This window comes from Hyla sarda, chromosome 11 (assembly GCF_029499605.1).
Source record: "Hyla sarda isolate aHylSar1 chromosome 11, aHylSar1.hap1, whole genome shotgun sequence".
NCBI lineage: Eukaryota > Metazoa > Chordata > Amphibia > Anura > Hylidae > Hyla > Hyla sarda.
Window position 1 is genome coordinate 71,354,062 of NC_079199.1, and position 23,195 is coordinate 71,377,256.

Consider the following 23,195-nt stretch of genomic DNA (forward strand, 5'->3'; position numbering starts at 1 on the left):
CATTGGGATTTTGAAAAGAAATTTTTTCCTGAATTGAAGGCCACGTGTGTTTACAAAGCCCCCATAGTGCCAGAACAATGTACCCCCCCATGTGACCCATTTTGGAAACTACACCCCTCATGTAATGTAATAAGGGGTGCAGTGAGCATTTACGTCCCACAGGTGTCTGACAGATTTTTGGAACAGTGGTCCGTGAAAATGAAAAATTTTATTTTTAATTTGCACAGCCCACTGTTCCAAAGATCTGTTAAACGCCAGTGGGGTGTAAATACTCACCGCACCCCTTATTAAATTCTGTGAAGGGTGTAGTTTCCAAAATGGGGTCACATGTGGAGGGGTTCCACTGTTCTGGCACCACGGGGGGCTTTGTAAACGCACATGGCCCCCAACTTCTATTTCAACAAAATTCTGTCTCCAAAGGATCCATGGCGCTCCTCCTCTTCTGAGCATTGTAGTGCGCCAGCAGAGCACTTGACATCCACACATTGGGTATTTCCATACTCAAAAGAAATGGGGTTACAAATTTTGGGGGTCATTTTCTCCTATTACCCCTTGTAAAAATGTAAAATTTGGGGGAAAACCAGCATTTTAGTGAAAAACATTTTTTTTTTCATTTACACATCCGACTTTAACAAAAAGTCTTCAAACACCTGTGAGGTGTTAACCACTTAAGGACACAGCCCATTTTCACCTCTAGGACGCAGCCCTTTTTTGCACATCTGACCACTGTCACTTTAAACATTAATAACTCTGAAATGCTTTTACTTATCAATCTGATTCCGAGATTGTTTTTTCGTGACATATTCTACTTTAACATAGTGGTACATTTTTGTGGTAACTTGCATCCTTTCTTGGTGAAAAATCCCAAAATTTGATGAAAAAATTGAAAATTTTGCATTTTTCTAACTTTGAAGCTCTCTGCTTGTAAGGAAAATGGATATTCCAAATATTTTTTTTTTTGGATTCACATATACAATATGTCTACTTTATATTTTCATCATAAAATTGACAAGTGTTTACTTTTGGAAGACACCAGAGGGCTTCAAAGTTCAGCAGCAATTTTACAATTTTTCACAACATTTTCAAACTCGCTATTTTTCATGGACCAGTTCAGGTTTGAAGTGGATTTGAAGGGTCTTCATATTAGAAATACCCCATAAATGACCCCATTACAAAAACTGCACCCCCCAAAGTATTCAAAATGACATTCAGTAAGTGTTTTAACCCTTTAGGTGTTTCACAGGAAAAGCAGCAAAGGGAAGGAGAAAATTCAAAATCTTCATTTTTTACACTTGCATGTTCTTGTAGACCCAATTTTTGAATTTTTACAAGGGGTAAAAGGATAAAATTTATACTTGAATTTGTAGCCCAATTTCTCTCGAGTAAGCACATACCTCATATGTCTATGTAAATTGTTCGGCGGGCGCAGTAGAGGGCTCAGAAGCGAAGGAGCGACAAGGGGATTTTGGAGAGTACGTTTTTCTGAAATGTTTTTTTGGGGGCATGTTGCATTTAGGAAGCCACTATGGTGCCAAAACAGCAAAAAAAAAAAAAACACATGGCATACCATTTTGGAAACTAGACCCCTTGAGGAACGTAACAAGGAATTAAGTGAGCCTTAATACCCCACAGGTGTTTCATGACTTTTGCATATGTAAAAAAATATATATATTTTTTCACTAAAATGTGTGTTTCCCCCCAAATTTCACATTTTTGCAAGGGTTAATAGCAGAAAATACCCCCCAAAATTTTTAACCCCATCTCTTCTGAGTATGGAGGTACCCCATAAGTTGACCTGAAGTGCATTACGGCCGAACTACAATGCTCAGAAGAGAAGGAGTCATATTTGGCTTTTTGAGAGCAAATTTTGCTCGGGGGGCATGTCGCATTTAGGAAGCCCTATGGTGCAAGGACAGCAAAAAAAAAAATGACATGGCATACCATTTTGGAAACTAGACCCCTTGAGGAACGTAACAAGGGATAAAGTGAACCTTAATACCCCACAGGTGTTTCACGACTTTTGCATATGTAAAAAAAAAATATTTTTTTTTTACCAAAAATGCTTGGTTTACCAAAAATTTTACATTTTTAAAAAAGGTAATAGCAGAAAATACCCCCCAAAATTTGAAGCCCAATTTCTTCCGATTCAGAAAACACCCAATATGGGGATGAAAAGTGCTCTGCTGGCACACTACAGGTCTCAGAAGAGAAGGAGTCACATTTGGCTTTTTGGAAGCAAATTTTGCTCTGGGGGCATGCCGCATTTAGGAAGCACCTATGGTGCCAGGACAGAAAAAAAAAAACCACATGGCATACCATTTTGGAAACTAGACCCCTTGGGGAACGTAACAAGGGGTAAAGTGAACCTTAATACCCCACAGGTGTTTCACGACTTTTGCATATGTAAAAAAAAATATATATTTTTTACACTAAAATGCTTGTTTTCCCCCAAATTTTACATTTTTACAAGGCATAATAGCAGAAAATACCCCCCAAAATTTGTAACCCCATCTCTTCTGAGTATGGAAATACCCCATAAGTGGATGTGAAGTGCACTGGGGGAGAACTACAATGCTCAGAAGAGAAGGAGCATCATTGAGCTTTTGGAGAGAGAATTTGGCCATGTGCATTTCCAAAGCCCCCCCGTGGTGCCAGAACAGTGGACCCCCCCCCCATGTGACCCCATTTTTAAAACTACACCCCTCACGGAAGGTAATAAGGGGTGCAGGGAGAATTTACACCCCACTGGCATTTGACGGATCTTTGTAACAGTGGGCTGTGCAAATTAAACATTTTATTTTTCATTTTCACAGACCCCTGTTTCAAAGATCTGTCAGACACCTGTGGGGTGTAAATGCTCACTGTACCCCTTATTACATTCCGTGAGGGGTGTAGTTTCCAAAATGGGGTCACATGTGGGTATTTATTGTTTTGCACTTATGTCAGAACCGCTGTAAAATCAGCCACCACTGTGCAAATCACCAATTTAGACCTCAAATTTACATGGTGCACTCTCCCTTCTGAGCCTTGTTGTGCGTCCCCAGAACACTTTGCGCCCACATATCTCCGTCCTCAGGCTTTTTTTCTTTTATCGCTTGTGAAATTTTAAAGTATGGGGCAACACCAGTATGTTAGTGTACAAAAATGTTTTTTTTACACTAACATGCTGGTGTAGACCCCAACTTTACCTTTTCATAAGGGGTAAAAGGAGAAAAAGCCCCCCAAAATTTGTTAGGCAATTTCTCCCGAGTACGGCGATACCCCATATGTGGCCCTAAATTGTTGCCTTGAAATACGACAGGGCTCCGAAGTGAGAGTGCCATGCGCATTTGAGGCCTAAATTAGGGATTTGCATAGGGGTGGACATAGGGGTATTCTACACCAGTGATTCCCAAACAGGGTGCCTCCAGCTGTTGCTAAATTCCCAGCATGCTTGGACAGTCAATGGCTGTCCGGAAATGCAGGGAGTTTTTGTTTTGCAACAGCTGGAGGCTCCGTTTTGGAAACACTGCTGTAGGATACGTTTTTAATTTTTATTGGGGGGGAAGGGGGGGTGGTGGGGGGGGCAGTGTACATGTGTATATGTAGTGTTTTACTCTTTATTTTATGTTAGTGTAGTGTAGTGTTTTTAGGTTACATTCACACTGACGGCGGATTACACTGAGTCTCCCGCTAGGAGTTTGAGCTGAGGCTGCTGCAGCTAAAACTTGAAGCAGGGAACGCACTGTAATCCGCCGCCAGTGTGAATGTAACCTGTACATTCACATGGTAGGGGGGGGGGGGGGAAACTACAACTCCCAGCATGCACTGACAGAACGTGCATGCTGGGAGTTGTAGTTTTGCAACAGCTGGAGGCACACTGGTTGGAAAATACTGAGTTAGGTAACCTAACTCGGTATTTCCCAAGCAGTGTGCCTCCAGCTGTTGCAGAACTACAACTCTCAGCATGTACTGATTGCCAAAGGGAATGCTGGGAGATGTAGTTATGCAACAGCTGGAGGCACGCAAGTACAACTCCCAGCATGCCGAGACAGCCATTTGCTGTTCCTGAATGCTGGGAGTTGTAGTTTTGCAAGATTTAGAGGGGTTCAGGCTGGAGATCACTGACAGTGGTCTCTAAACTGTGGCCCTCCAGATGTTGCAAAACTACAAATCTCAGCATGCTAAGACAGCAAACTGCTGTCTGGGCATGCTGGGAGTTGTAGTTTTGTAATATCTGGAGGGCTACAGTTTATAGACCACTGTCAGTGATCTCCAGCCTGAACCCCTCTAAATCTTGCAAAACTACAACTCCCAGCATGCCAACACAGCAAACAGCTGTCAAGGTATGGTGGGAGTTGTAGTTTTGCAACATCTGGAGGGCCACAGTTTAGAGACCACTCTCCAAACTGTCGCCCTGCAGATGTTGCTAGGCAACAGACTCCCGGACGCACGGCGCCATACTCACCTCCACCGCCGCCATGATCACAGCCTCCGCCGGGTAAGTGACCGCCGCTGCCGCTACTACACGGTTCCCCCCGCTGTGCCCGGACACTGATGGGTGGGCATAGCGGGGGGGAACTGAACTTTAACCCCCCCGCCCCCAGTCTGCTATTGGTCGGTCGCTCGGCCGATCAATAGCAGGGATAGGAGGGGTGGCAACCCTGCCACCTCACTCCTATCTCTTCAAGGGGGATCGAGGGTGTCTTGGACACCTCCGATCCCCCTTATTTTATCGCGGCGCCGCCGTTGATGGGCAGGGGGAGAGCGCTCCCCCTGCAAACACCATAGATGCCGTGATCAGAACTGATCACGGCATCTATGGGGTTAATGCTGCCGGGACCGGCGCGATCGCGGCCCCGGCAGCTGCAGTGGGACTCCCAACCGCGATCTCCTGCGCTGCCCGCGGCAGAGCAGGAGATCGCTTGGACGTATGCATACGTCCATTTGCGCAAACGTGTAATTCGCCTGGACGTATGCATACGTCCAATAGCGGGAAGGGGTTAAAGGGGTATTCCAGGCAAAACCTTTTTTTTATATACATCAACTGGCTCCGGAAAGTTAAACAGATTTATAAATTACTTCTATTAAAAAATCTTAATCCTTCCAATAGTTATTAGCTTCTGAAGTTTTCTGTCTAACTGCTCAATGATGATGTCACGTCTCGGGAGCTGTGCATGATGGGAGAATATCCCCATAGGAACTGCACAGCTCCCGGGACGTGAGTCATCAGAGAGCAGTTAGACAGAAAACAACAACTCAACTTCAGAAGCTAATAACTATTGGAAGGATTAAGATTTTTTAATAGAAGTAATTTACAAATCTGTTTAACTTTCCGGAGCCAGTTGATATATAAAAAAAAGTTTTGGCCTGGAATACCCCTTTAAGGCTCACTGTGCCCCTTGTTGCGTTCCTTGAGGGGTGCAGTTTCCAAAATAGTATGCCATGTGTTTTTTTTTTTTTTGCTGTCCTGACACCATAGGGGCTTCCTAAATGCGACATGCCCTCCAAAAATCATTTCAGCAAAATTTGCTTTTCAAAAGCCAAATGTGACTCCTCTTCTGAGCATTGTAGTGCACTTGACGCCCACACATGGGGTATTTCCATACTCAGAAGAGGTGGGGTAACAAATTTTGGGGGGCATTTTGTCCTATTATCCCTTGTAAAAACTAAAAATTTTGGGGAAAACTAGCATTTTAGTGAAAAAAAAATCATTTACACATCCAACTTTAACAAAAAGTTGTGAAACACCTGTGGGGTGTTAAGGCTCACTGTATCCCTTGTTGCGTTCCTTGAGGTGTGTAGTTTCCAAAATAGTATGCCATGTTTTTTTTTTTTTTGCTGTTCTGGCACCATAGGGACTTCCTAAATGCGACATGCCCCACAAAAACCATTTCAGAAAAATTCACTCTCCAAAATCCCACTGTCGCTCCTTCCCTTCTGAGCCATCTACTGCGCCCGCCGAACACTTGACATAAACATATGAGGTATTTCCTCACTCGAGAGAAATTGGGTTACACATTTAAGGAAAATTTCTCTCCTTTTACCCCTTGTAAAAATTCAAAAACTGGGTCTACAAGAACATGCGAGTGTAAAAAAATGAAGCCTTTGAATTTTCTCCTTCAATTTGCTGCTATTCCTGTGAAACACCTAAAGGTGAATGTCATTTTGAATACTTTGAGGGGCAACTTTGAGGGGTGCAGTTTTTATAATGGGGTCATTTGTGGGGTATTTCTAATAAGAAGACCCTTCAAATCCACTTCAAAACAGAACTGGTCCCTGAAAAATAGCGATTTTGAAAATTTTGTGAAAAATTTGAAAATTGCTGCTATACTTTGAAGCCCTCTAATGTCTTCCAAAAGTAAAAACATGTCAACTTTATGATGCAAACAAAGTAGACATATTGTATATGTGAATCAATATATAATGTATTTCCTTGTAAGCAGAGAGCTTCAAATTTAAAAAAATGCAAAATTTTCAATTTTTTCATCAAATTTTGGAATTTTTCACCAAGAAACTATGCAAGTATCGACAAAATTTTACCACTAACATAAAGTAGAATATGTCACGAAAAAAAATCTTGGAATCAGAATGAAAGGTAAAAACATCCCAGAGTTATTAATGCTTAAAGTGAAAGTGGTCAGATGTTCAAAAAATGGCCGGGTCCCACAGTGAAAATTGGCTGGGTCCTTAAGGGGTTAAAGAGAGGGGCACATAGCTGTGTGTTGCCTCATACATTTCAACAAGCTGCCTCAACTTCATAAACCTTAGCAGAGGAGGCAGGAATAATTTTTCAGTGCAATTCTGTGTCTTTGTTCCACAACAAATTATCTGCTGGTTATACTAGTCTGTAGACAGTATAATACCCAGCAGTCCATTCCTAATAGTCTTTAACAGAGTGCAGTTTTGTGTTTAGTACACAGCTTTTTTGGGCTGCAGCACTGTTGTGTACTGCTGGAGTTCTGATAAAAAAATGTTTTGAAAGCATACGGTACCGCATTTTTCTGCCCTCATAAGTGCATACCACATATGTACTTCTAAGTAGTGTACTATTTTGTACCTGTTAATCTGTCAAGGGCCCAGATACTGTGAAAGTCCAGGCAAAAGTAATCACTCCCGGACGAAGGGGGCGAAACGCATTGGAGTGTGAGGTGGGGGAACACTGGAGTATTTGGGGCTACCCACCACTTGGTTTGTACTTCCATTTTTCTCTTATGTATTTATTTGTGGCATGTGTGCAATATGGACTGTTGAGAACCAGAGATGGATAAACAATAAGGCACCCTTTTCGCTGCTAAATGCACTTTTTTCTGTTGGTATATTTAGGGTCCGGATTTGAACTAGGCAGATTGATTTAAGCTGCGATTATTAGTCTGTCCAACATATGGAGGGTGGAATTCAAACGTGTGGCAACGTCACAAATAAGACTATGTTGTGGGATACCGTTCTGACGCTGCAGCTCAAGGAGGGTGTGCTTTGCAGTGTACGAGTGGCTGAAGTGCATGCATAGTTTCCTTCCCATGGATGTCTTGCAAATGGGGTGAAGACTTCAGGAAGTGCTTGACAATCAGATTGAACACGTGTGCCATGCAGGGCGCATGTTTCACACTTCCTTGTCACAGTGCGGACACGATGTTCTTCCCGTTGTCGGCCACCATTGTTCCCATTTCCAGTTTTCATGGAGTAAGCCGTGCTCCGATTTTACTTTTAGCAGTTCCTCCCCTGTGTGACTCTTTTCGTCAAGGTAAATGATGTGAAGAACAGCGTGACACCGCCGTGCCCTGCACACATGGTATGCTGAAGGGCTACTGAGACTTATCCGGGCAATGGAGGCTGAGAACAAGGTGGAGGATGAGGAGGCAGAGTCATGCACTGTCACAGGACCAATGGGCTGACAGTGTGGAGGAGGAAGTTGGGGTTGTGGCTGTGCAGGAACCACATTCAACCAGTGAGCAGTAAAGGACATGTATTGTCCCTGACCGTAGTTACAGCTCCAGACGTCGGCGCTGCCGTGCACTTTGGAACACATCGACAGGCTCAAGGACTGGCCCATCTTCTCTTGCACAAAATTGTGCAGGGATGGTACTTCCTTCTTCACAAAGAAATTACTCTCTCCACCTCGCCTCGGCGCAAGCCATCAGAAAGGTGCAGAGTCTACCACTTGAAAAGGGAGGGAATGAGCACATTCAGCTTCTACACTGTTGGATGAGTGGGCGCATATTGTTGTCTCTTGGACATGGCTTTGCAGATGGATTGTTGGCGGAATGGCTGACTAAAAGTGGAAGAAGCAGCATTTGGAGTGACAAAAGGCTGAAAGAGAGAGCGGTGTGCCACTGGGTGATGCAGCAGGCTGGACCACTACATCGGAGCCCCGGTTCTCCCAGTTCTTTATTGTGGCAAAGCATATGTTGACGCAGGGCCGTGGTGCCAACATTTGGACCCTGGCCACGCTTCACCTTCTGCCGACATATCTCCGGATGCTTGATGAAAAATTGCCACACCGCCGAATAGCTGATTTTCCCACCAACAGTCCGCACTAATTGTCTGCTACTGCCGCCCTCTCCAGGAACCCCTGTTCCACTACCTCCCGTGAAGGTAGGCTGCTGCAAAGCAGGTGGTCTCCCCTGGGCATGTTTGGCTCAAGAATTTCCACTTCTGCCAACACGCTGACTGCCAACCATGCTACTGCCTTGCTGGCTAAGCTGCTGCCTCAAGGGCAACCTGCAACTCTCTTCTCCTGATGATGATGAAGCCCCTTCTGAACTCGGCTCCCAATTGCGATCGGCTTCATCATCATCAACAAGTGTCTGCATGTCACTGATGTCCTCCTCAGGTTCCTCAACAGTGTCTGCTTCAGGACCCTGAACCCTGGCAACACCGCCTCCCACGTCCCTCTCCTCATCACTACTTGCCCGCCTAGCGGAGGAAGCGGCGGATGTCTCCTCCACTTCTTGGTTGGGCAGTAGCTGCTGTCTGTCCTCTATTAGATCGTCCTCAGTGAACAGTGGAGCTGAACCCACAGCATAAGATACTTCTGTAGGAGAGGGAACAGCATTGGACAGAGGCAATGGTAGGACAGGGACTGCTCCCGGGCCATGCCAACTGAGGGTTGTGTCTGAGGAACCCACCAACTGTTGACTGGGGGTGTCAGATGTCATTTGTGCTGAAGTGGATGACCGTGTTAACTAATCGCCAACGGCAGATATGTTGCTGGGCAAGACATGACCACTAGCTGATAACGGGAGCTAATGCCTCTCGCTGCGACTCCTGCTGTCACTCACCCCTAGTCTGCTGCGACCTCTGCCTGAAGGATTTAGGCCTCTGCCACTCTTCTGTGCACGTCCTGGCACTTCTCTGCCTGACATACTTAGTGCGAATATGAGAGGAGTACAATATGCTACACTACGCTTAAAACAGTATGTGTCAAGAACAGCAGCAGGTGTGCACTTTTCGCTGTCCTTTCACAGTATCTAGGCCCTTGACAGATTAACAGGTACAAAATAGTACACTAGTTATATGTAGGTATGTAGTATGCACTGATGAGGGCAGAAAAATGCTCTACAGTACACTTAAAAAGTATCTGAGTACAACACCAGCAGATGATTACTTTTGGCTGTCCTTTCACATTATTTAGGCTCTTGACCGATTAACAGGTACAAAATAGTACACTACTTTGATGTACGTATGCAGTATGCACTGATGAGGGCAGAAAAATGCACTACAGTACCCTTAAAAAACATATATTTTTGTAAAACACTAGCAGTACACAACAGTGCTGCAGCCAAAAAAGCTGTGCACTAAACACAAAATTGCACTCTGTCACAGACTATTAGGAATGGACTGCTGGGTATTATACCATCTACAGACTAGTATAACCAGCAGATGATTTTTTGTGGAACAAAGACACTGAATTGCGCTGAAAAATTATTCCTGCCTCCTCTGCTAAGGTTTCTGAAGTTGATGCAGCTTGTTGAAATGTATAAGGCAACACACAGCTTTGTGCCCCTCTCTGTAATACTATGCTGAAGAAAGTGACTGGAAGGTTAATGCCTGCAGCTGCAGTAAAAATCATTTTCAGTAAAAAAACAATGCTCTCCATCCACGAGAACGCTGATGTGACTAGGAGGATGTTAAATGCCTCTGGAATGAGCTTTTCTCTGCTGTAACACACACAGGCTGTCCGTCCTATCTCTCTGCAGTGTAATGAATGAAGTGGCTGGCCGCAATATGGCTGCCGATTATATAGGGCTGTGACATCACAGGGTTGACTGGCTGCTGATAGGCTGCATCCTGCATGTGATTCAGGGTCATATCACCTACTTCCCTTAACGCCTTGCCTTCCCACCTTCCCATCGTCCCTTGCCCCATGTACTGACATGTGGAACCACCACTTTAGATGTCCTGGAGCCTGGAACACTGTAAAATGGAGTTTAATGAAGCGATTTGCGTGATAGAATTGCGGAGATATTCGCATTCATTGCAAATCAAATATTTCCTGAAATTTGTAACGAATTGGAGTTCATCAGCTTCGATTCGCTCATCTCTAGCGTTAATGTGACTTTTGAATCCCATTTTATTAAATATTTTGGAATATGATGTGACCAAAAAGCAGCAAATTGGACTATCATTTAATGTTTATGCCGTTCAATGCACGGGATTATTAATGTTATATTTTGATAGTTCTGCCATTTTTATTGGGGAAGGGGCTTTTTCCCATTAAAAATTATTATTATTTTTTTTGCATTTTTTATGTCCCCCATAGGGGACTGTTTATAGCAATCATTAGATTGCTAATACTGCTCAGTGCTATGCATAGGAATAACACTAGGAAGACCCCATGAAAGCAGCTGGAAGCAAGTCAGGAGACCTCCATCCACCAGCTAGGCTCATCTGATCCCCACATCAGAGCCGCCGCATTGCCGCAGATACTGATCATGGCATCTGAGGGGTTAATGTCTATAATGCGTGATCGCTGATTTCGATCATTACTGGCGGGTCCTTGACTCCTGACAGCAGCTTGGTCCCGCCGTGCATAAAAAAAGCACAGCTTTTGGGTCCCTTCATGTATAGGATGTAAATGTACACCCTGGTGAGCGTACATTTACATCCAATGTCCTTAAGGGGTTAATCTTTCAAGTTTCATGCCACTTATTAGTTAAATTACTGTCTCTGTGCTCTTTCCAGCTCCATAATGTCTCTTTTTACACTCAGTGGGGAGATTTATCAAAACCTGTGCAGAGGAAAAGTTGACTAGTCACCTATAGCAACCAATCAGATGACTTCTTTCATATTCCAGAGGCCTTTAAAAAAAATAAATAAAAAAAAAGTAGTAATCTGATTGGTTGCTATGGGCAACTGGTCAACTTTTCCTTGGCCGGCTTGTAACTTATGTAGGTTTTCTATAGTAGTAGTAGCTATATACACAAAAAGTAGAATATTTAGATTTAGCATTATTTGCAAAGTTGCTTCATTTTTGGTAGATGCACTGGAAAACGCTTGCAAAAGCGTAAATAGCATTTGAAGAAATGAGAATGCTGCTAGTGAGATGCAAAGGTTTGTAGTAAGCACCACCGTGCAGTTTTTATTGAGGTTCATGATTTTCTAAACACAATGGGGGAGATTTATCAAAACCTGTCTTGAGGAAAAGTTGCTGAGTTGCCCAGAGCAGCCAATCAGATCGCTTCTTTCAGTTTTGAAAAGGCCTCTGATAAATAAGACAGGTTTTGAAAATACATAGTAAATTGTATTCCAATTCAGAGATCTAAAAACATTACACTGAAGTCATTCTCGGAATAGACATGGCACTAACATTGGACTACATGCTGTAAATACAAAGCAAGATAAATAAAGATCTGCAAATATTAGTGCAATATCTGGTCAATTATATTTGAAAGGAAAACCAGACTTATGAGGTTAATGGGTTTTACACAAAATGTGCCATATTAAAGGGGTATTCCAGGCAAAAACTTTTTTTTATATATATATCAACTGGCTCCGGAAAGTTAAACAGATTTGTAAATTACTTCTATTAAAAAATCTTAATCCTTCCAATAGTTATTAGCTTCTGAAGTTGAGTTGCTGTTTTCTGTCTAACTACTTTCTGATGACTCACGTCCCGGGAGCTGTCCAGCTCCTATGGGGATATTCTCCAATCATGCAAGGGATATTCTCCCATCATGCACAGCTCCCGTGACATCATCATTGAGCAGTTAGACAGAAAACTGCAGAAGCTAATAACTATTGGAAGGATTAAGATTTTTTAATAGAAGTAATTTACAAATCTGTTTAACTTTCCGGAGCCAGTTGATATATAAAAAAAAGTTTTTGCCTGGAATACCCCTTTAAAGGAACATGAGCAACACTGTTATTAATAAGATACATTTCCTTATCTTAAAGGTGGAGATATCATTGGTATTTTTGCTGTGCAGACATGAGCTAATCCACAGGAAATGAATGTAAACTTATTTCCAAGTCAAACATTTGAGAGAGATTTTAGCTCATTTATACCGTACTTGTCAAATTTCCAATGTTCCAGGGATTGCTCTACAATTAAAGACTACACTCTGAGACAGATTAAAGCAGTTGTCTGTTTTAGTAAAATTAAAAAACATTCCTAAATACCTTATTTTTAAGTTAAAAGGTTTGAGGTCACTTTTCTTCCTCCCACACATCAGCCACTCTACCCATTGAAACACAAATGAGCTGCATTCCAGTCAAAAGACCAGAATTTTCTAACCGGGGTGCCTACATCCGTTGCAAAAATACAATTCGTTGCAGAATGATCTCTCTCCCACCCAGTGGTCACTTCACCAATTGAAGCAGCACAGGCTACCTGTCATCACCTGACTAGTAATGAAATGTCTCAGGCCGCACTGCAACCTGGGAAAACCTGAGGCAGCAGTAATTTTGTATACTGTTAAAAATAAAAATTGGGGCGAAAATTACAGAAGAAATGCAACACTACCCTCACACAAAAGTACACACACTATATTATGAACTGCACTAACTTTATAGCCACTGGAGCATAGTCAAATAAAAATAAAATACTGGAATACCCCTTTAATCCCTTAACCCCTTCCCGCAGAATGACTTATATAAACGTCATGATGTGCTGGTAGTTCGCGCATCATGACGTTTATAAAAGTAATTCAGTTAACCCGGCAATGCGCGGCATCGCACGGGTTAACTTGCAGAAGTCCCGCTGTTAGCAGCGGGGGACAACTTCTGCAACCCCCCCAGGACCATCTGTGTGGATGGTCCTGGTCAGCGATCACTGTGATTGGTCCCTGTGGACCAATCACAGTCATCGCTGACTGGGGGGTTAAAGTTCAGATCCCCGCTCTGCCCATCCCTCTATGGTATGTTGGAGGACCTTTGGAGGTCCTTGGGTCATGTGTTACCCACAAGTCTTTGTTATTGTGATTGACATCAGTATGGACCAATTAGCACTAGTCCAGCCCCTGCCCATATAAGGGAGCTGCGTCCAATTATCGCTCTCTTGGGTTGTTGCTCTCGTGGATGCCGGACTAACAGGACGGTTCTGCGCAACTTTCAAAGACACGCTAGGCCTGAAGAACCTGCCGGCCTCAGCTGAACCAAAACCATGAGTTCAAATCTAAATCCCTGCTAATGCCAGCGTGACTACTGGACCGCAACTAAACCCCTAAATCCAGTGGAACAAAGCACAATACTAAAAGACTCTAAATGCTAAAGTCCCAACCTTTGTCAATCTCCAAGGAAAGCAGTTGTTATGCTTAGAGACTGTTCTGTTATTGAAGCTTGCAGAAATTCTTCAGTAAAAGTTAATCCTGTTTCAGAAAACTCTCCGGTTGTGGACAATCTATTATTATTGCTATTGCTCCCTATTGCTCTTGGGAAGGGTGGCGGTAGGACAAGTGTTACTGAGGAGCCCTCAACCTGGCGTCACGAATAGCATGGGTTAACAAACACCCTTTAATTACTGCACAGCTACGCTCCCCATACCCTACATCCCCCAGGCTATCACAACTACACTACACAAAATAAAGAGTAAAACACTACATATACACATACCCCTACACAGTCCCCTCCCCAATAAAAATTAAAAACATCAGGTACGGCAGTGTTTCCAAAACGGAGCCTCCAGCTGTTGCAAAACAACAACTCCCAGTATTGCCGGACAGCCATTGACTGGAGACTGGAGGCACCCTGTTTGGGAATCACTGGCGTAGAATACCCCTATGTCCACCCCTATGCAAATCCCTAATTTAGGCCTCAAAAGCGCATGGCGCTCTCTCACTTCGGAGCCCTGTCATATTTCAAGGCGACAGTTTAGGACCACATATGGGGTATTTCCGTACTCGGGAGAAATTGCACTACAAATTTTGGGGGGCTTTTTCTCCTTTTACCATTTTATGAAAAGGAAAGGTTGGGGTCTACTCCAGCATGTTATTGTAAAAAACTATTACATTTTTTATAGTAAATTGCTGGTGTTGCCCCATACTTTGTATTTTCACAAAAGGTAAAAGGGAAAAAAAGACCCCCAAAATTTGTAATGCAATTCCTCCTGAGTACGGAAATACCCCATATGTGGACGTAAAATGCTCTGCGTGTGCACAACAAAGCTCAGGAGTGAGAACGCCATGTACATTTGAGGTGATTTGCACAGGGGTGGCTGATCGTTACAGTGGTTCTGACATAAACACAAAAAGAAAAAAAAACACCCCCATTTGACCCCATTTTGGAAACTACACCCCTCACAGAACGTAACTATGGGTATGGTGAGCCTTAAAAGGGGTATTCCAGGCCAAAACTTTTTCATATATCAACTGGCTCCGGAAAGTTAAACAGATTTGTAAATTACTTTGATTAAAAAATCTTAATCCTTGCAATAGTTATTAGCTTCTGAAGTTGAGTTGTCTTTTTCTTTCTAACTGCTTTCTGATGACTCACGTCCCGGGAGTTGTGCAGTTCCTATGGGGATGTTCTCCCATCATGCACAGCTCCCGGGACGTGACATCATCATTGAGCAGATAAACAGAAAACTTCAGAAGCTAATAACTATTAAGAGGATTAAGATTTTTTTATAGAAGTAATTTACAAATCTGTTTAACTTTCCGGAGCCAGTTGATATATTAAAAAAAGTTCTTGCCTGGAATACCCCTTTAACATCCCACATGTTTTTGAAGAATTTTCATTGAAAATGAAAAATTTTTATTTTTTTTACGAAAATGCTGGTGTTATCCCAAATTTTTTATTTTCACAAGGGGTAATAGTAAAAAAGCCCCCCAAAATTTGTAACTTCATTTCTTCTGAGTATATAAATACCCCATATGTGGATTTAAAGTGCTCTGCGAGCGAACTACAGGGCTCAGAAGAGGAGCGCCATTTGGCTTTTGGAGAAAGAATTTGGCTGGAATTGAAGGCCATGTGCGTTTACAAAGCACCCGTGGTGCTAGAACGGTGGACCCCCCCCCCCCCCCACATGTGACCCCATTTTGGAACTACACTCCTCACAGAATTTAATAAGCATTTACACCCCACAGGTGTCTGACAGATTTTTGGAACAGTGGTCCATGAAAATGAAAAATGTAACTTTTCATTTGCACAGCCCACTGTTCCAAAAGTCTGTCAAACGCCAGTGGGGTGTAAATGCTCACTGCATCCTTTATTAAATTCTGTGAGGGATGTAGTTAAACTTTTTATTTTTCCGCGTATGGGGCGCTATGAGGGCTAATTTTTAGCGCCGTGATCTGAAGTTTTTAGCTGTACCATTTTTGCATTGATAGGACCTATTGATCCCTTTTTATTCATTTTTTCATGATATAAAAAGTGACCAAAAATGCACTATTTTGGACATTTCCGCACGCGGCGATACCACATATATTAATTTTTATTTACACTTTTTTTAATGGAAAAGGGGGGTGATTCAAACTTTTATTAGGGAAGGGGTTAAATGATCTTTAGTCACTTTTTTTTACCACTTTTTTTTGCAGTGTTATAGCTCCCATAGGGGGCTATAACACTGCGCACACTGATCTTTTACATTGATCAGTGGTTTCTCATAAGAAACCACTGATCGATGATTCTGCCGCTTGACTGCTCATGCCTGGATCTCAGCAATCTATTTGCCACTGGTCCCAGCCGTGGCCCCGCGTTATAGATCGGGAGTGAACTCAAGCCGAACCGGTACGTCATGGGTCCTTAAAGGGGTACTCCGCCCCTAGACATCTTATCCCCTATCCAACGGATAGAGGATAAGATATCAGATCACCGGGGTCCTGCTGCTGGGGACCCCCGGGATCGCCGCTGCGGAACCGCGCTATCATTACTGCACAGAGCGAGTTCGCTGTGCACGTAATGATGGGCAATACAGGGGCCGGAGCATAGTTATGTCACGGCTCCGCCCCTCATGATGTCACGGCCCACCCCCTCAATACAATTCTATGGGAGGGGGCGTGGTGGTCGTCATGCCCCCGCTATAGACTTGCACTAAGAGGGCGAGCCGTGTTGTCACGAGGGGCGGAGCCATGACATCACGCAGCTCCGTCGCCTGTATCGCCCGTCATTACGCACAGAGCGAACTCGCTCTGTGCAGTAATGATAGCGCTGTGCCGCAGCAGCGATCCCGGGGCTCCCCAGCAGCGGGACCCCGGCGATCTGACATCTTATCCCCTATCCTTTGCATAGGGGATAAGATGTCTAGGGGTGGAGTACCCCTTTAAGGGGTTAAGGACTCTAAAAATCATAACTCTTTCATATATTTTTATCCACAGACTAGTATGAGGGCTTGTTTTTTGTGCAACCAGTTGTCCTTTGTAATGACATGATTCATTACCATAAAATGTATGGCGCAACCAAAAAAATACTATTTGTGTCGGGGAAAATGAGAAGAAAACCGCAATTTTGCAAATTTTGGAAGGTTTAGTTTTCACGCTGTACACTTTATGGTAAAATAGACATGTTTTCTTTATTCTGTAGGGCAATACGATTAAAATGATTACATACTTTTCTATTATTTTACCGCTTAAAAAAAAATCGCAAACATTTTAACCAAATTAGTACATTTAAAATCACTCTAAACTGCTGACATATAACTTTTTTATTTTTCCGTATAAGTGGCAGTATGAGGACTCATTTTTTGCACCGTGATCTGTTCTTTTTATTGATACCCCATAAGCATATGTAAAACTTTTAATACATTTTTTATTAAAAAACTTTTATAAAATGTTATAAAAAAAGCAGCAATTTTGAACTTTTTTTGTTTATGTTCACGCCGTTCACCGTACGGGATCATTACATTATATTTTAATAGTTCAGATATTTAGGCGACACCAAATATGTTTATTTAAAAAAAAAAAAACTTTTTGGGGGGAAAATGGGGGGAAAAAGGGACAGTATACATTTTTATTGGGGGAGGGTCTGTACTGATCACGACATCTGAGGGGTTAATGGCAAATATCCGCGCGATCGCTATCAGCAGCTGGGACCTGCCGCGCATGACCTGATCATCGCTCCGATGCCCGTGGTCAAGTACAGGACGTAAATGTATGTCCTTGTGCGTTAAGTACCATCGCACCAGAACGTACATTTACGTCCTGTGTCGTTAAGTGGTTAAAGGATAGGGATAAGATGTCTGATCGCGGGGGTCCTGCCGCTGGGGACCCCAGTGATCTCGGCTGTGGCACCCCGCTGTCATCACTGCACAGAGCAAACTCGCTCTATGCGTAATGACAGGCGATACAGGGGCCGGAGCGTCGTGATGTCTTGGCTCTGCTCCCTTGTGACCTCACGGCCCGCCTCCTTAATGCAAGTTTATGGTAGGGACCCCCATGATCAGACATCTTATCCCATATCCTTTGGATAGGGGATAAGATTTCTAGGGGCGGAGTACCCCTTTAATGCATAGTTGAAACAGCCAGCCCAGCCCTCACTAGTCAGCTGAGCTGTGGAAAATATGGTAATAGGGAACTTGCCTATACTCAATGCCAAAGAGTAATTCACCTCTTTTTGTAACTTTGCAAGCAACAGAAAAGTTGGGTGTCTATTCAAAATTAACTTCACTTTATCCTGTAGCTGTTTTTGATAATTTTCTACATGATATATTAAATGCCCAGAGAAGACCCATTGGGCCTCAAGCCTAAATACTTTATTGGCACCCAACTACCACTTTTTATACATTGTACTATAAAATGTTCATCACACAAACACTAGTTGTATAGGATAAAACAGTATCAACACACAGTATCATAAACAGAGGTATACTATTCAGAATCAGTACCAACCTTTTAATGGTTCTGAGCAGAGTAGAACGTGCTTCATTATGAAAAGTAATAATAATACTAGTGGATGGAAGGTCATTGTCGTAATGTACAGAGGTGCATCTGGAAAGAAACAGAATAAACAAAATATAACAGCAATTTCCTTCAAAGCATTCTCTGATGATCCCTAATCGTCTAGAAGTCACATGGCTGGAAATGTAAACCAATTCATTTTGAAGACTTTGTAGCTAGTTATGAGATTACATGCCACCTTTTCCTTCAACTCTCATGCAACATCTAAAATAAACTTGCTGCTTCTGACACAGGGCTAATATCTTCCAAAAACAGCACCACACCTGTCCTCCAGCAGTGCGTTGTATAACAGCTTGGCTCTAATCACTATGAGGGGCATTTATTAAGGGGTTTAGTCATTTTTTTCTGACTATTTTTGGCGCAAAATTGTCGCAATTGCGCCTACCCTATTTTTTGTGCGACTTTCTCTAGCAAGAGCTAGAAAGTAAAAAAAAAATTCCCGCTTAATTTACGCAAGTTTTCAGTTTTTACTTGCAGTGGTCAGGTATTTATTAACTGAGACAGTCGCAGTTGCGCAATAAACTGTCGCAACGGGCGTAAAAAATGACTAAATTTACTCCAGCTCCAACATGGAGCAGGAAAAGCTACTGCCGCCCGGGCTCCGACATACTTTCTCCCCGCTACCCTCACTGCGCTACCGGGACACTGCAGTGATTTACATCCCCCCCTCTCACCTGCCAGCGCCACACAACTTCCATCTGTCTGCTGTTGCAAGACTACAAGTCCCAGCATGCCCTTACAGTGAGGACACGCTGGGAGTTGTAGTCTTGTAGCAGCGGGAGCTGAGCGGCGCAGGCGGGAGACAAGGGGGGGGGTAGCGGGGAGGCCGTATGAGGAGCCCGGGCGGGAGACAAGGGGGGGTAGCGGGGAGGCCGTATGAGGAGCCCGGGCGGGAGACAAGGGGGGGTAGCGGGAGGCCGTATGAGGAGTAATCTCAGCCCGGCTCCTGCCCTGAGAGCCAAAGGCTTTGGCTGTCAGGGCATGCTGGGAGTTGTAGTTTTGCAACATCTGGAGGCACCCTGGTTGGGAAACACTGTTTTAGGCCAGTGTTTCCCAACCAGGGTGCCTCCAGATGTTGCAAGACTACAACTCCCAGCATGCCTAGACAGCCTTTGGCTGTCCAGGCATGCTGGGAGTTGTAGTTTTGCAACACCTGGAGGCACCCTGGTTGGGAAACACTGGCCTAAAACAGTGTTTCCCAACCAGGGTGCCTCCAGATGTTGCAAAACTACAAGTCTCAGGTTGGGAAACACTGTGCCCATCCTCCGCCCCACCTAACTGTAAGGGCATGCTGGGAGTTGTAGTCCTGCAGCTGAGGGCAGGGGACAAGCTTGTCACTTGCCCACACATCTCCTGCACCACACAACTACAACTCCCAGCATGTTCTTACTGTAAGGGCAGGTGATAATAAATGCACTAACCTATTTTTTTTTTCTTCTCATTTCAGATCCGTGTATCCTGTGGACTCCTTCGGATTCGGTGGACTACTTCGATGACCAGCGTTTTTCTTTGTTTGATTTTAATAAAATGGTTAACGAGGGCTTGTGGGGGAGTGTTGTTTGTAAGAAAAAATTTTTAAAACCTGTTGTGTTTTTTCCTTACTTTACTAGACAGGCTTAGTAGTGGAAGCTGTCTTATAGACGGAGTCCATTACTAACCTGGGCTTAGCGTTAGCCACAAAAACCGCTAGCGCTAACCCCCTATTATTACCCCGGTACCCAACGCCACAGGGGTGCCGGGAAGAGCCGGTACCAACAGGCCTGGAGCGTCAAAAATGGCGCTCCTGGGCCTAGGCGGTAACAGGCTGGCGTTATTTAGGCTAGGGAGGGCCAGTAACAATGGTCCTTGCCCACCCTGGGAACGTCAGGCTGTTACTGTTTGGTTGGTATTTGGCTGAGAATGAAAATAGGGGGGACCCTATGCGTTTTTTTTGTTTTTTTTTAAATCAAATAATTAAATATATTTAAAAAACACACAGGGACCCCTATTTTTATTCTCAGCCAAATTGTTACTGGCCCTCCCCAACCTAAATAATGCCAGCCTGTTACCGCCTAGGCCAAGAAGCCCCATTTTTGACGCTCCGGGCCTGTTGGTACGGCTCTTCCCGGCACTCCTGTGGTGTTGGGTACCGGGGTAATAATTGGGGGTTAGCGCTAGCTATTTTTGTGGCTAACGCTAAGCCCGGCTTAGTAATGGACTCTGTCTATACGGCAGCTTCAACTACTAAGCCTGTCTAGTAAAGTAAAATAAAAAAAAACACAACAGGTTTAAAAATTTTTTTATTACAAAAAAACACTCCCCCACAAGCCCTCGTTAACCATTTTATTAACATCAAGCAAAGAAAAACGCTGGTCGTCGAAGTAGTCCACCGAATCTGAAGGAGTCCAAGAAGTAACCAAAAAAAAAAAAAAAAGTGTAAGTACATTTAGGGAGAAAAAAAGTGGTTTAAAAAATGTAATAAACACACACACACACACACACTAAACGCCGTTTACCACTTCTGAGCCATGACTACAATTTACAGTGATCCCTCAACTTACAATGGCCTCAACATACAATAGTTTCAACATACAATGGTCTTTTCTGGACCATCGTAAGTTGAAACCAGACTCAACATACAATGTACAGACAGTCCAGATCTGTGAAACGTGTCAATGGCTGGAAGAACCAACCAATCAAAATGGGCATTCACTGGTAAAACCCCTGTATTACTGAAGTGTATGCACTGACTCGTGTCTGGTATTACATGTTCTGTACACTTTACCTGTATCAGGGTTAGCTGCTCTTTTGGACAACAGGTGAGGGCAACTCCATTACTTGTTTGGGACATTGCCTGTACTGTACAGGACCCTTGAAGAAGCTCCTGTCCTCTACTTAGACCAGTGTTTCCCAAGCAGGGTGGCCCCCATCTTTTGCAAAACTACAACTCCCAGCATGCCCGGACAGCCTTTGGCTGTCCAGGCATGCTGGGAGTTATAGTTTTGCAACAGCTGGAGGCTCCCTGCTTGGGAAACACTGACATAGACAGTGATTTACAGCTCCCAGCAGATCTTTATTACTTTTATATGTAAGGATTTGCTTTATCTATATTAGTTATCTACTTATTTTTCTTTGTCACTTTTTCCTATTTTTGGATTACATTTTGGTGCCTTTAGAACCAATTACCACGTTTCCATAGAGTTATGGTCTCAACATACAATGGTTTCAACTTACAATGGTTGTCCTGGAACCAATTAATATTGTAACTTGAGGGACCACTGTAGTTATTGAATTATTTAGATGTGGTGAAAAAGCTAAAAAAAAACTCAAAAACAAAAGATCCAGAAGGAAACCTAGCAGCCAAACCTATTCAGACAGCAGGAAAAAGGAACAGACTATTTTTTCTACTACATGAAGTAAATTTCCCACTTTTGCCTATGTGTGCCAAATTTATTAATGCCGTGCAACAATTTAGTAAATTTGTCGCACAGTCAAAAATGAAGTAGAAAAAAACAGGGGAAAAACCAGACTACATAGTAAAAGATTAGTAAATGCCCCTCTATAAGGCTAAGTTTCTACTTGTTTTTTTGTCCTGTGTTTTTTGGGTGGAAAAAAACGCCTGAAAAAACACCAGTGCCGTTCTTTCTGCCTTTTTTTCATTTGTGTGGAAATTGCACCTTTTGGTACCCAAAAATAAAAGGATACAGTAGTGATGGAAAATGCATGTATTTAACAAAATTTTTTTTTTTATAACTACATTTGAATACATTTTTAATAAAGTGTGTGTGTTTAACTTTTTTCTCTATTTTTTACATTTTTAAGGTAGTACTACTACTCCCGGCATGGAACAGACTGTTCCCTGATGGGAGTAGTAGTACCTGTATTAATAGACATATCGCCCCGGGTGTCAGTCGTGACACCCGATGCGATCGTCCTTTCTATTGCAGAGATGTGGAGTGGCTCTATACAGCGCTCACATCTCTGCACTATACTCCGGCCAATGATGTGAATAGAACATCACTCATTCATATTTTCCGCCCAGAGTGGTGTTTGGCCGGATGGTTGCAGCCAATCACCGCTCTGAGGGAAATATGAATGAGTGATTGGCCGGAGTATAGTGCAGAGATGCGGAGTGCAGGAGAAAGCCGCTCTGCATCTCTGCAATAGAAAGGACGATCGCATCGGGTGTCAGCAGTGATACCCACTGTGATCTGTTCTTACCTGCAGGTACTACTACTCCCAACATGGAGCACACTCTGCTCCATGTTGGGAGCTGTAGTACCTGCATTAATAGACATATCGTAGCGAGTTTAATTTCTTACACCTGCTGCAATCTGTCTATTAATGCAGGTACTACAGCTCCCAGCATTGAGCAGAGTGTGCTCCATGTTGGGAGTAGTAGTACCTGCAGTTAAGGAAAGATGACAGTGGATGTCACTCCTGACACCCACTGTGATCCTCCTATATCATATTCCTATTTCCCACTGAGAGCTGTGATTGGCTGGAACCATCTGGCCAATCACAGCTCTCTGCAGGAAATTTGAATAGGTGTATATATACGTCAGTGCAGGGGACCATAGAAGAGTGGCTGGCAACATCTATAAATTATACAGGAGGATCGCAATGGGCGATCTGTCTATTAGCACAGGTACTACTACTCCCATCATGGAACAGTGTGTTCCATGCTGGGAGTAGTAGTACTACCTAAAAAATATTTAAAAAATAAAGAAAAAAGTGAAAAACACACACACACACTACATTTTTATTATTGTCGGCTTCATTTTTAGGTCCCCACCCGCCCACATAAATTGATCCCCGTTTTAAAAATGTATAAAAATGTTGTTATAAAAAAGATAAATTTCGTTAGATACCATTTTTTCCTTCACTACTGTATCTTTTTTTTTT

General features: G+C 43.2%; 1 protein-coding gene across 1 annotated transcript in view; it reads right to left on the reverse strand.

Moving 5' to 3' along the window:
- Positions 1-23,195, reverse strand: part of GALNT16 (polypeptide N-acetylgalactosaminyltransferase 16) — a 250,697-nt gene that overhangs the window by 111,807 nt on the left and 115,695 nt on the right. Inside the window, exon 3 of the mRNA XM_056547334.1 lies at positions 18,243-18,341. Within this exon, the coding sequence (XP_056403309.1) occupies positions 18,243-18,341 (99 nt within the window). The remainder of the gene's footprint in view (positions 1-18,242; positions 18,342-23,195) is intronic.